At 46.7% G+C, this 12997-nt stretch overlaps 1 protein-coding gene and 1 pseudogene across 5 annotated transcripts in view; both read left to right on the top strand.

Moving 5' to 3' along the window:
• HDAC4 (histone deacetylase 4) overlaps window positions 1-6998 on the top strand; it is a 264827-nt gene extending 257829 nt beyond the window's left edge. For all 5 annotated transcript variants that reach the window (XM_075431189.1, XM_075431191.1, XM_075431187.1 and 2 more), the window contains 3 exons: window positions 4613-4697; window positions 6148-6289; window positions 6795-6998. In XM_075431189.1, coding sequence (XP_075287304.1) covers window positions 4613-4697; window positions 6148-6289; window positions 6795-6834 — 267 coding nt within the window. In that variant the 3' untranslated portion in view covers window positions 6835-6998. The remainder of the gene's footprint in view (window positions 1-4612; window positions 4698-6147; window positions 6290-6794) is intronic.
• A 293-nt stretch (window positions 6999-7291) lies between these two features.
• LOC142362434 (uncharacterized) lies at window positions 7292-12277 on the top strand (annotated as a pseudogene).
• The last annotated feature ends 720 nt before the right edge of the window (window positions 12278-12997 follow it).

Genomic DNA, 12997 nt, shown 5'->3' with positions numbered 1-12997 from the left:
GTAAGCCACCGTTCCTCCGCAGTTACTTCCAGCAGCCCCGGGCAGCAGCGTGCCAGCAGCACTGGAGGGCAGGGGAGGCAGCAGCCATGCAGAGCTGCTTGCTCCGTCGTGGACATGGCCAGCCTTTGCCCTTCAGACCGACTTCTTCCCCGTGACAGACACTGTTTGTGGTCGGTCTGTTCGCAGGGAGCGATGCTGCTATCTGTGCTGGAGCATGGGTAGCGTTCGCTGTCCTGGGCTAGGACCGGTGCCAGCACCATGCCTGGAGCTGGGTCTGGAGCTCCTGTGCTGCAGGAGCTGCGGGCAGCAGGGAGAGGCACATGCTGGGGTACGTGGTCCTGGAGCTCAGCCACACTCACGGTGCTGCCCATCGCTGCTGCAAATGCTTTGTTGTTTTTCACGCAGAAGTAGCGGAGATGTGTCCAGCATCGCCCTCCGGACATCCCAAATAAACAAGGAGGTGATAATAAGCAGTTACTTTAAAACCTTTGCGTAGTGCCCAGAGGTATTTCCTTCCTTTTCCAGGAGAGCAATGGGAGAGGCTGTTGTCTGTGTGTGTTACTTCAGGAGGAGGAGCGCGCGATGGAAACGATTCATCTGCAGAAATAGCCCACGTGTGGCCAGGCTGCCTGGTGTTGCGTGCTTTATAGCAATATCGACCGAGAGGCGTCAGAAAGGTCGCACTTGAAGATTTGTCCAGGAATTGCTTTTGCCTTCACTTAATATCATACAGAAGCCAGTCTGGGCCAGAATTATTTTTAGAGTGGAGAATTTATAAGAAGTGCAATCTGTAGTTATTAAATCTGGAATGGAGCAATTTCTCGTCCTCAGGAAGTACCTATCGAGTGGCTGCCAGGTGGTCGCAAGAGCAGATCTCTTGGCTGGAGCTTCGCTTGGCTTTGAACAGAAGTTGCAGTTAAAACTTTGCCGTAGATTTCTTTCTAACTGTGAAACTGTGTCTGCTTCTTTGCTGGGGGATATCTCTGGATGGGCCTTGACCGTTCTTTTCTGACACAATTAACATCTCGTGTTTTGGATACCCAGCCTTGGAGGTCTGTGAATGGATTCACGTCCTTTGAGGAGGACTGAGGAGGGGAAAAAAGAACAAAAAATGATGAGCTTGGAGAGCATCCGCTCTGCTGAAAGTGTTTTCTTCTGTATTTGGTTGGTTGTGAGATGTCTTGAGCTCATGTGAATCAAATCCAAGCCGCTGGCCATGTACGTGAGACCAGCAGAGCTGTTCTGCAGGAGCATCCATACCTACCAAGCCCCTGCTGTGCCAGAGGAAACCAAGATTGTCCCCAGTGTTACCTGTTGAAAGCAAATAACCCCATCTCCTTCACTTGGAAGATCTTTTCATGGGTTTGAATTATTTTTTGTTATATAAATTCTTTTTTTTAATAAGTTGGAAGATCTGTGCTACAGGCCCGTCGGCTTTCCCGGGGGGCTGTGCTGGTGCCGCGGAGGAGGCAGCCCTGACTCCTGCCTGCTGTCGGAGCTGTGCCTGCGCGGCTTCCAAAGGATGCCAGGAGCCACACAAATGTATCTTGGGGTCTTTGCTGGCTCTTCAGGGGGAAAAAAAAAAAAAAAAAAAAACTAAAACCAAAAACCAACAAACTAATAATACCTGTGGGTTAGTTCTATTTGAGCTCAGGTTTTTTGCCCACTGGGAATTAGATCAAGCATCCTAGCTACCATAAAATGTTTAATAACTTCATAAAGGGCAAGAGGACAGTTTCAGCTTTTCAGGGGACAGTCGTCTCAAGGTGAGAGAAGTAACCCAATCGAAGAAGGTGTTCTTCTCTTCTCGGGTTTGTTTTTTAAAGGAAAGCAAATGAAAACTAAAACAACCCTCCAGCAGTGCTGACGGGGCCTTCCTCCGGGAGAGGACACGCGCGCTCCCGCTCAGACTTTGCTGAGGATGTGACCCCGCGGTCTTGGCGGACGAGGGTGTTCGAGGCTTCTTGTCTTTACTGATGTTTTCTGTCACCAGAAGAGCCCTGGCTTGCTACTCAGCGGTGCCCGCCTCCCAGACGAGCAGGGTGAAAAACACCACGATGGAGGATGTGGTTTTCAGGGTGCTGATCTAATTTCTCTTTTTCTGCACTGACCTGGGGCTGGGATGGATACAGGCAGAGCTTTCTGTCAGGCAAGAGGAAACCAGCTCCTGGGAAAGAGGAGGAAACGCCATCAAGCAAGGAGAGGGCATTTCTCTTGCTCTACCCCTTGTCTCACTCTTAATCCTTTCCCCTGCCCTGGCTGCCGGAGCGCTTTCGTGCCTCTGAAAAAGAACGGGAAAAGCGATGTCCTTCGTTGCTGAAGGGAGCTCTGGAGTTACTGTCCATCCATCACCTTAGGTGCATTTGTCCGTGCGGATGCAAAGGAGATTTGGATCCCCTGGCGGTTTTGTAACCTCACGACTGCAAACCGAAAGGGCAGCTTTCTCCTGGGTGGTAGGAGAGCTTGCATCCGAAACCGAGCGCTATGTGCGTGCACCTACTTTGAACATTAGTTTTCTGTATAGCAAGTCTCAGATCTGCAGAAGCTCTTTGCTCTTGAGCGCCATTGCTTTAGGAGCGATTTTATTTCTTTATTTAAAACAGCTGTGCTGATCAAAGCATGGTCTCAGTGGTCTACACTACTGCTGTTTGCCAGCACCGCTCGGTCGGCAGAGATGTCTGTTCTGTGACTGACACAGCTGGGGTTTCCGAGACCTCTCACGGAGATGTAGCTGTGGCAGCAAACCCCTCTCCTTGCTGGGAGAGCTTATTTCGTGCCCACGGGTTGGAGTAGTCTATACTGGCAGCGGTGTGGGTTTGCCAGTGGAAACTGCATCCAAACCAGCACCTGGCCATTGGAGTGTGTCCAGAGAAGGGCAGCGAGGCTGGTGAGGGGTCTGGAGAACAAGTCTGATGAGGAGCAGCTGAGGGAGCTGGGGCTGTTCGGTCTGGAGAAGAGGAGGCTGAGGGGGGACCTTATTGCTCTCTACAGCTGCCTGAAGGGAGGGTGTAGCAAGGCGGGGGTTGGTCTCTTCTCCCAAGTAACTGGCGATAGGACGAGAGGCGATGGGCTCAAGTTGTGTCAGGGGAGGTTTAGATTGGATATTAGGCCAAATGTCTTTACTGAGAGAGTGGTCAGGCACTGGAACAGGCTGCCCAGGTAGTGGTGGAGTCCCCATCCCTGGAGGTGTTCAAAAAACGTGTAGATTTGGCACTTCAGGACATGGTTTAGTGGCATGGCGGTGTTGGGGTGGCAGTTGGACTTGGTGATCTTAGAGGTCTTTTCCAACCTTAATGATTCTACAATTCTATGATTGCAGTCCTGCAAGGCAACTCCGTCAGCACCGTACTGCCCATATGGGTTTCATATACAGGCTTTTACAGGTAGATCCACACCACAGAGCTTTAACAGGAGATGGACTTAGAGGAGTAACTGAAGAAGGACTTAGAGAAGCTTCTTTAGTGGGGCATGTCCTGATTCATCTCTCTCTAGCAAAATGAAGATACTCTTATTGTCCCATGTTCCTCGTTAAATAAATTGTTCTTAGTGCTTTGATATTTTATTGTTGTTAATAGTTGGTAGCAAAGGCAGTGCTGCCATTGTGAGGGTAGCATGTGTGTTAGAGCACAACAGATATCGTCTGCATGCTATTTGCATTTACAGCATTAAAGCAACCAAGCCCAGAAAGATACCTGCTTGTTGTGTGCATTACACTGGACGTTTTCGGGAGGCTTTTTGTGGCATCTTTCAACTTAAAGTCTCGATACCAGCAGCATTACTGTCACCTTTTTTTATAAAGAGCAAAGGAAAGAAGCCAGCATCAAAACCCCAAAATTTTAATACCTAATTATAATCCATGCCAGTAACTTCAAGCCAATTTTTTTAAAGTTTAGCATAGAGATGTAATGCTGCTCTGCCCTGGCAAGACTAGCCCAGCAGCTGGTAAGAGGCATCGATGGTGGCTGAAGTTACAGTCATGCTGAGTGTGGCTTTAAAGCGGTGTTTTGCTGTCTCTAACAAAACTAGGCTATTTACTCTTAGGGTGCAGATATTTTCGGTTAAGAGTTAGTAAATACACTGGATTAGGTATTTAGAAGAATTGAAAAGCTACTCCTATTTCTTTAGAGGAAAACCAGAAGCGTGGCTGTTACCTTATTCTTAAATCCTTTTCACTTGCACATAGTTTTGTTTTAATAGTGAAAACTTTGCAAAAAGATAGATCTGAGCAGTAGTTTGAAAAGATCCTTTGAGAAAACAGCAAGCATCACTTGCCTGATGTTTCTGGTCCGTGTAATGGTGTCTCTCCGTAGTGTCCATCGGCAGCTGCAGCAGGTTCTTTAGGAACCGCCGCCGTGCTGCGTGGCTGTGGAGCCCGGAGGAGCCGCAGCGTTTGCTGTGTGTGGAGGAGCATCAGATCGGAGGAGGCTGCCCTGAGTATCACAAGGGCGCTTAGGAAGTCTGTGTATTTTGGATATTCAACTGAAGGCGGATAATAGGAACCAGGGGAGTGGGGTGGAGGCTTGATACAGTAGAGCCATTTTCTAAATCGCGCTTAATGCCTGATCTCTAACTTGAGATAACATTTCTTCGGTGTTTCTCTCTCTCTCTCCAGCTTGACCCTCTTCCAGAAAAGGTTTTCCAGCAGAGAGCAAATGCTAACGCGGTGCATTCAATGGAGAAAGTAATCGAGATACACAGTGAGTATAGCCCCATTCACCCAGCTGGTTCCCTGTTGGGTTGCCCTGTGGGACACCTGTTTGACTTCTCCATCATCCTGGCAGCAACATGTTCCCTCATGCTAGTTTACATCTGGTCACTGCACTGGGAACTGGACTTGTGCAGCCACGAGCTGATCTCGCTGTGCATGCAGTGGTGTACCGAGCAGTGCATGGGGAAAGGTCCGTTCAGGGAAATCCTTTGGCTCTTGAGGAGGAATTAGTATTAAAATCTTTAAAATCTCCATAAAGGACAGGCTATCCTGTGCTTAAAGAGTGTGCCCCTATCTCTTCAAAAGCAATTCAGGTATCTCCGATTAACATAAATCTTGCTGGGTGTTGTAGCATCCATTAATTAAGAATGGATAGGGATGAAAGTTAAACAGAGTATTGCATCAAGTTGCTCATCCTGTAGGTTTATTTAGCTGGGGAGGTTAAAATCACTGTGGTTGAAGCTTTACTAGGGACATTCTTGGGGGATGGAGTGAAAGAGCCTGAGTAACATGGGAATCCCACTGCTGGGTCCTGACATCTGCTTGCTTCAGATGTTTGTGGTCTAAAACTGGAGGGGGCTAGTCTCTATTTTATAGGGCAAAAATGGAGCTTAAAAGATGCCAAAGTATTTTTTTTTCCCCTGAAAAATGCCCAGTGACTTTAGAAACTTGAATTCCATTTCCAGAAGCTGCTTTACAGAGTGAGTGCTCAGCATTGATGGGAATTCTCTGCAGCACCTTGAGCCAGCCAGTGATTTTTATTTTTTTTTCCCTTAAAATGAGCACAGCAAATTAAAAGGGGCTTTGAGTGAGACCCTCAGATCTACTGCCCAACACAGGAGAAGCAAAGATATTTGAAAACAAGTCCCTCCTCCTCACCTGCTGGCTTCACTCTTCAGGTTCTTGCTTTCAGATTTTTTGCTGTGGCTTCTTGGCTACCAGCAAATTCAGTGTGTCTTTCCTGGTGGGCAAGAGAACACCCTTCATTCTCTCTCTGTGAAGCCTTGTCTCTGCTCTTCTGACTGAAAAAGGGTTTACAATGGCAAACTGCAGACGTAAAAAATAAATACAGCTTAGACTGTCTTCTTTAGTCTGAGGTGATTTGCCCACAGAAGCGTAGCAAGAGTGCGGCAGTTAGGAACTGAATGCAGACATCCAGTCCAAATCTGGACTGGATCCTTCCCTCTCACGTATTTTTCCCTAGGTCTAAAAGTTTCTGAGAGTTTTGAAGTGAAAAAGGAAGTGTCGTTATGTTTTGGGAACCTGAGTTCCCACCGAAGTTCATCAAGGCAGAGGGACGCTGTACACCTCTGTGCAGCTTGGATCCTCACCAGCAGTGCTAGACCTCAGTCTCAGCCGTCTGTTGGGCCTGGGGAAGCCGGCGCGCGGTGCTGGACCCGTTGCGGTGCAGGCGCCCTGACTGCCTCGTGTCTCCCCAGGCAAGTATTGGCATTCACTCCAGCGCTCCGCCTCCACGGTGGGGTACTCCCTGGTCGAGGCGCAGAAGTGCGAGAACGAGGAGGCAGAGACGGTAACAGCCATGGCATCTCTGTCAGTGGGCGTGAAGCCAGCTGAGAAGAGGTGAGTTGTCTGCCTTACCTTTTATCATCACTTCTCGGGGTCTGCCCAGGCAGGAGGAGCCGTGGTGGGCACCCTTCAGGGATAATCCTCTCCGCTTAACTGTTGCATGTGCATTCCCTGCATCTCCTGTGCTCTGTGGGTTCTCTAAAGACCTCGTGGGCTGCAGGAGAACAGCAGTGCCACGAACTCCGTGTGTGACCTTAGCATGGTGTACGCTGTGCCTGACCCCTCTGCTCCAACCGGAGCTGAACGTGGGTTTAGACCACAAGAGGAGATGGATTTTGCTGCAAAAAACGTTAACGTTGCAGAAAGAAAAGGGGTTGTCTAGAACCCGTTCTTGGTGGCGAGTTTTAATTCCAGGTGAGCCAGCTGAGCACAAGTGGCTGGGGTGGAAGGTGATGGGAACACAAGGTGTGAGACCACAAGTTGTCCAACTCATTGTTATGCTCAACCGCCTTTTCTCTCTCCCGCCCTTCCCATCCTGCCTGGCTGTGAAATCACCCAGACCTGACGATGAGCCCATGGAGGAGGAACCTCCCCTGTAGCATTCACCTTCAAGCTGGAGTTCTCCTGTTCGTTTGTCTTCGTCTTGAAGCTCTGCCAAGAAGCTTTCACTTGTTACTCCTGCGTCCTGTCATGGGTTTTTCCAGAATACGGAAGGACAACCAGGTGTAAAACAAAACAACCGAAAAAAATCTCTCCATATCTATACGTGTCTACAGTATATATTTGCCGAAAAACAAAAATGCTGGTGAAGAGCAGTAACGGACTGACACGCTGGGCACTCTTCCTCTGGCCCTCACTGGGAGCAGAAAGGGGAACGACGCCCTCGAAGTCTTTGGCAGAGTTGCCAAAAAAAAAAAAAAAAAAATTTAAAAAAAAAATCAAAGATTCAACAACACATACGGAAATAAACAAACCTTAACGTAAAACTGGTGCTTAAATTTGATCACCCACGATTCAGCAATCTCTGCTTGAACCACTCGACCCATCTTGTAGTTTCATTTCTTGGATTTTTTAAATGGCTCTTGCCTGCCTGTGAGTCAACGACACTCTTGTCGAAACCAGAACACTGGGAGATGGTGTATTTTTAATGGGGAGGGACAGGGAAAGAGGGACTTGTCTTACAGCTAAAGGAAAGGGAAAGAGAAGGGGGGAAACGGTAGCCCAGATGGAGTCGGCTTTATTGTCTCCAAAGCCATCTGAAGATGAGTTTGTGCCTTTTTTTTTAATTGATGGATTTGGTGCAGCTGGATTTTCTGAAGTTTGAGGAACAATGCCTTAAGTAAAAAAAAAAACAAAGACAAACAAACAAACAAAAAAAACCCAACACCCTCAAAGAACACAGCAGTTCGTGAAGATTTTTCCTCTGGTTGGGAAAGCCAAGAACTGCCATCAGGAGGGAAGACTTTTTGGCTTGTGCTGGCATGATGGTGGGAAGCAGGCATCAGCTGAACAGAGCGTCTCCAAAAACTGTCTACAAGTTTGGATTTGTTTTGTTTTCTTTCATTGCTGTTTCAAAAAAAAAAAAAAAGAAAAAAAAAAGAAAAGAAAAAAAAATTAAGGTAGTTGCCAAGAAAGTGGCAAATACTGTTGGGTCTTTGAAATTCAACCATTTTTAAAAGCAAATTTTCCAATGTTTTCTCTCTTCTACATTATCTAGTAATTGAACTTATCAATTTGGTTGTTGAAGCATGTATTAGACACAAACGCAGGTTTAAGACTGGAATGCTTTTTATTAAAAGCAACTAGCATGAGATATTGCTTAAATTGTTAGGTATAAATATATATATGTGTATAATGTATATTCCAAATGTATTCCAAGCTTAGAAACCGGATTCCTATGAATTATTGATAAAAATATTTATGATGCATTTATAGAAAAATATATGTAATAAATGCATACTTGAGCAGTAGCCATTGGAAGCTCCCTAGGGACAGATTTGCGAATTGGAACGTAAAAGGTGCTTTTGGAAAAGGATCCAGGTTGAAACTCGAGGACTTTCAGCCAACGGGTCGGGAAGTTTTTCAGAAAGCCAACACGTTAGCCACTGGGCAACTACCCTAAGCATTTCTATTTTAATTTAAGGTTTTTAGTTGTGATCCTTTTCTAACAAAAAGAAAAAAAAATGAGTTTTTTATAGCAAAGACTATGAATTTGCTGTTAATTTTTATATTGATATTTCACAAAACCCTAAAGAAGCCTTGTTTGTGTGACTCTGACATTTAGTTTCTATTTGGCAGGTTTCGTTTCCCAACGGCAATAGCATCTAAACCTTCCCCCCCACCACTTTTCTTGCTTGTACATTATTTCCCCCTTTTTCTTTTTTTTTAAATTTTTTTTTTTTTTTTACCCCCCTGAAGTCTTCTGTACAGTGAGCAGCTTTCTGCAGGCGTGAGGAACCGTGGCAGATTGTCGAGAGTTGATTTTTCGGAAGGGGTGCGTTTTGCCGAGGAGGAGGGAACGCGCCGGGCTCTTTTGGATAACGATGCCGCCGACTGTGTATTTCTGCAGTTCTGTTATAGCAGCTGCGCAGAGAAGAACTAAGGAGTTTTCTTACCTTTGGCACAGTCGTGTTCCAATGGGCGATGTCTCTGTCCTCGGCGCGGATCGTAGCCAGGATTGCAGGCGGCCGCGTTTTTCTTTCCGCCGGACAGACGGACACGCAGACGCACACGCGCGCACCGCCCCGCGGCCTCTTTCTCTCTCTTTCTCTCCTCTTCTTCCCGTCGCTGGTAGGGTCGGAGAACTTTTCCCAAAGGTATTTTTTGCCCCGCGCCGGGAGGAGGCGGTCGCCTGGCGCAGGCGGCAGGGGCAGAAGCGGCAGCGCCCTGCCGCGAGGAGCGTGGGCAGCTCGGAGGAGACCGCATGGACACGCATGTCTGCTTACAGCGCTGTAGGACAGCGCACACCCCTCGTCCCAACAACCAAGGGTGGCTTTTATTTTTTTCCATTATTATGATTATTTTATTCTGTGACGATGACAGCTGACGGGGTCGCTTCCGGTAACTTTTTCTTTTCCAGTTCTCGAAGCGGCCATTTTCATTCCATTCAGGACTCGCTCGCGGGAGGAATTTGAAGCCTAGTGGTACCTGTGAGCAAACGCAAGAGGCTTTTCTTTTATTCCTCGGTTTATCATGCAATTTAAAAACCAGACACTACTGTATTTGAGTTTTGCAGACCCAAGTACGTGTGAAAATTATGAGTAGCTTCGGTCACGTAGGAGCATCCTCAGCGTAATCTAAAAATAATCTTCCCGTGTAAAAACACGACGTACCTGGAGACGTTGTGGTTTGTTGGGTTTTTGTTGGTTTTTTTATTTTTTCAACCGACCACATTGCTGCTGTGGTCTGAAATCAATCTGGCTGCCGAATCTGGTGACTGACTTTCAATTTTCCTTTCGCCGTCGACGCGCCGTGGGCAGTAACCACGTTTACACGCTCGTTTCTGTGGTCGGCTCTTCCCGAGTGGGTTTCTGCATTTCTCCTCTCGGTTGTGGCAAAGCTTTTTTTCTTTCTTCTCTTTCTGTGTTTCTGAGAGCCGCCGGCTGGCCATGCTGAGCCAGTTTCTTTATAAAAATCCAAGGAGCTTCTCAGGATGCTGCCTGCGTTTCTTTCCATCGTTTCGCTCAGCTTTTTGCCAGGGACGGAAAGATTTTTCCCCGAGACGTCGGAGCTTGTCTCCTCCGAACTCCCGGCGCCGCAGATTCGTGTTCGCAGCGGCGCCCGCTCCCCGGGTGAGGTGGGGATGCTCGGCGGGGCCGCCGCGGGCACGGAGAGCGGGGAAGGAGCCCTCGTTTTGAGGCTCGCCGGGGTTTTTTCACCTTTTGAGCCGTTAGCTGCTTCATTTCCGATGACTTTGCCGTAGGGCGGCTGCGCCGGCGGGGCGGGAGCCCGGGATGCTCCCGCATCCCAGCATGGCGCTGCCCGGGGCGTCCTGCGTACCTGCTTGGAAAGAAAGGAGCATCTTTCAGTCCTCTTCACAGAGAAGCAAGGCCCAGCTTGCAGTACACAAATAACCATTGGGGTTTTTTGTTGGTTTCCTTTTTGGTTTTGGTTTTTGCTTTTTTTTTTTTTTTACTTTCGATACAAAACATTCCTTTTTTTATTAGTCGTGGTCATGTATTCATTCCATTCTTCCTTTTGTAAACTTTTTTGGGCCCACGTCTTTTACGGGCATTGATATATATAAATATATATATAAATATATATGAATATATTTTTTTAAGTTTCCTACACCTTGAGGTTGCATGGTCTGTAAGGTTGGCATGTCTTTATATTGTATACAGATTTTGCACGCCAAACTTGGCAGCTTTGAAAATGGAAAAAAAAAAAAAAAATTGTGGTTTGGGGGGTTTTTTTGGGTTGTTTCTTATTTTTTGTTGTTGGTTTTTTTTTTCTTTTTCCTCTCGTGGCATTTGCGGAGACTAAAGGTCGGGATGTTGTTGTCACACCCACGCACGCGCCCACGCAGCGACACACAAAGGAAGGAGAGTGGGAACACTTTTTGCGTCTTATTGAACTTAATAAGAAATTGTGCTTTTTTTATTGTTAAAAAAAAAGAGTAAATAAAAAAGGACTACTTAAACATTTCTCATTTTAAGAAGAAAAAACAAAAAAGACGTTTATCTAGCACTTGTGACTTACCAATAATAGAGTTTATTGTATTTATGTGGAAACAGTGTTTTTAGGGAAACTACGCAGAACACGCAAAGTAAACTGCCTGTGTCATTACTATTATTTTTTTTTTTTATCCTTTTAATTTGGGTTGGTATTTTGTTTTGATTTCTCGGCTGGGTGGGGAGGTTGGATGCAACCCTTTGTCAACACACGTAGTCATCAGTTGTAAGGAGATGGACGAGGAGGACTTTAAAGAGTTAACGCTTTTTTACCATGACTTTTCCATGATGTATTATTGCTAGGTTTCACTTTAAGCAGTCGTGTACTGTGCAGCACTGTGGTTTGAAACGAGACTTTACATCGAGAGCAAAACACGTTTCTTCATTGTCAGGAGGTTGAGCTCGTTCTCAGCTCATCTTCGCTTTGTCTTTGATATTGATGAAAAAGTATCCTATTGAAAGAAAATAAATGAACACTTTTCTGTGCTCCATAGTGGAGGCGCTATTTTCCAATTTATGAGGATGACAAACTTATATATATAATATATATATAAATGGGGGGGGAGGGGTTGAGACATTATTCACCCAAGAGCTTATTACAGATATGTAGTATCAAAAAGTTGTAACTATATTATATTCTACTTTATACCTATACATGCTCAGTATGACGTCACCATTGGTAGCAGCTACCGGTTTACGCTGTAATTTAGACACAATTTCACTCTTATTGTATGGACCCTACTTTAAGTGATGGTAGCATTCGTTGTGCTAAATTTTCTGACAGTCCTTTCTTTTACTTGGTGGAGTTGGAATATTTTTCTCATTCTTGTTTTTGTTTGGGGTTTTTTTGTTTTGTTTTTTGGTTTTTTTTCTCTTTTACTTTTTTTTTACCGGCCAATGGTGTCTTTCTCTGACAGTACCGACTTCAATTTCAACTTTATTAGGAGTCCAGTATTTTGTACCACATTATGACAACTTGTTATTCTTGTGGTGTAAATAAAAAGAAAAAGAAAAAGTTAATTATAGTACCAGCTTGGTTTCTGTTGCTCATCTTCTTTCCACCTGGTGCCTTCGGTGTGATGTGAGATTTCATCTGCTTTGAGCAGAAAGGGTTTCGTGGTGTCGTGGAAGGGGGCCTGGGCACTGACGTGGCTTTTTGGTGGAAATGTACCTCTGCGTGTGTCGGGATGCCCACGGTAGAAAAATTGCTAGAGCTTCTGTTCGGTTTCCTTGCTGCTCTGAGGTGGGTGTTGACAAGTGCCGGCATGTAGGGATTGTAAAATAATTCAAAAAATCCCACTGAAATTGAATTTCCAGCAAGAAGTCCGTGAGAGTGGCTGAATTTCGCCCAAAAGCCACCAGCGAGTGAAACCTAGGAAAACCGATGGAGGGAAAAGGTGATGTTTTGTGCCTGGCTGGCGGAGTTTTGGTGCTTTACCTCCCTGTGGCCGGAGCGGTGTGAGGACAGTGGGGTACGGACCTGCCTGCTCTCCAGCTGGTTCTGTAGGGAGCGAGGCGCGAGTCCCGGAGCTCCTCCTTGCCGTTCCGCCGGGCGCCTGTACCCGCAGGGCTGTGCCGTGTCCCCCCTCCAGCAGACGTCCTTCACCTGCCGGGTAGGTCGCCTTTCTGTGCCGGATTGTCCGGTTCTGCTCTGCCCAGTCGTGCAGGCTAGGGAGGGAGGCTCTCCCACAAACCCGCAGACCATGTCCATGCCCTGTCTGAGCAGATCCTCCACACTTGCCCACGTTGTCCGTGGCTCAGGAGGGATTGTCAGTGTTGCCCTCAAGTTTAGATGGGTGAAGCGGATCCAGCCTTTTGCTTTCATGGTTTTGTTCAGACGTAATTTCCCTTTATTTACCCTCTGTATCATCCTGGAGCCCACTGAACCATCTAAAATGAATCCGTGTATGCCAACTGGAAGCATGCTCTGATTACAAGGCAACCAGCCACGCTTCAGACCTGATACCCCTTCACTGTCTCCCTCCTGGATGGAGAAGACAAGTTCTTGGGGCTGCCATTTAACCTAAGGCTGGTGTACCTCTGCAGAGTGGACTTGCCCATCGTGTGGGAGCTGCTGCAGAGCAACCGT

This window comes from Opisthocomus hoazin, chromosome 9, assembly GCF_030867145.1.
Source record: "Opisthocomus hoazin isolate bOpiHoa1 chromosome 9, bOpiHoa1.hap1, whole genome shotgun sequence".
In the NCBI taxonomy this organism is placed as follows: Eukaryota; Metazoa; Chordata; class Aves; order Opisthocomiformes; family Opisthocomidae; genus Opisthocomus; species Opisthocomus hoazin.
The sequence above is the reverse complement of the archived record's forward strand: the minus strand, read 5'-3'. Positions and strand labels throughout refer to the sequence as shown.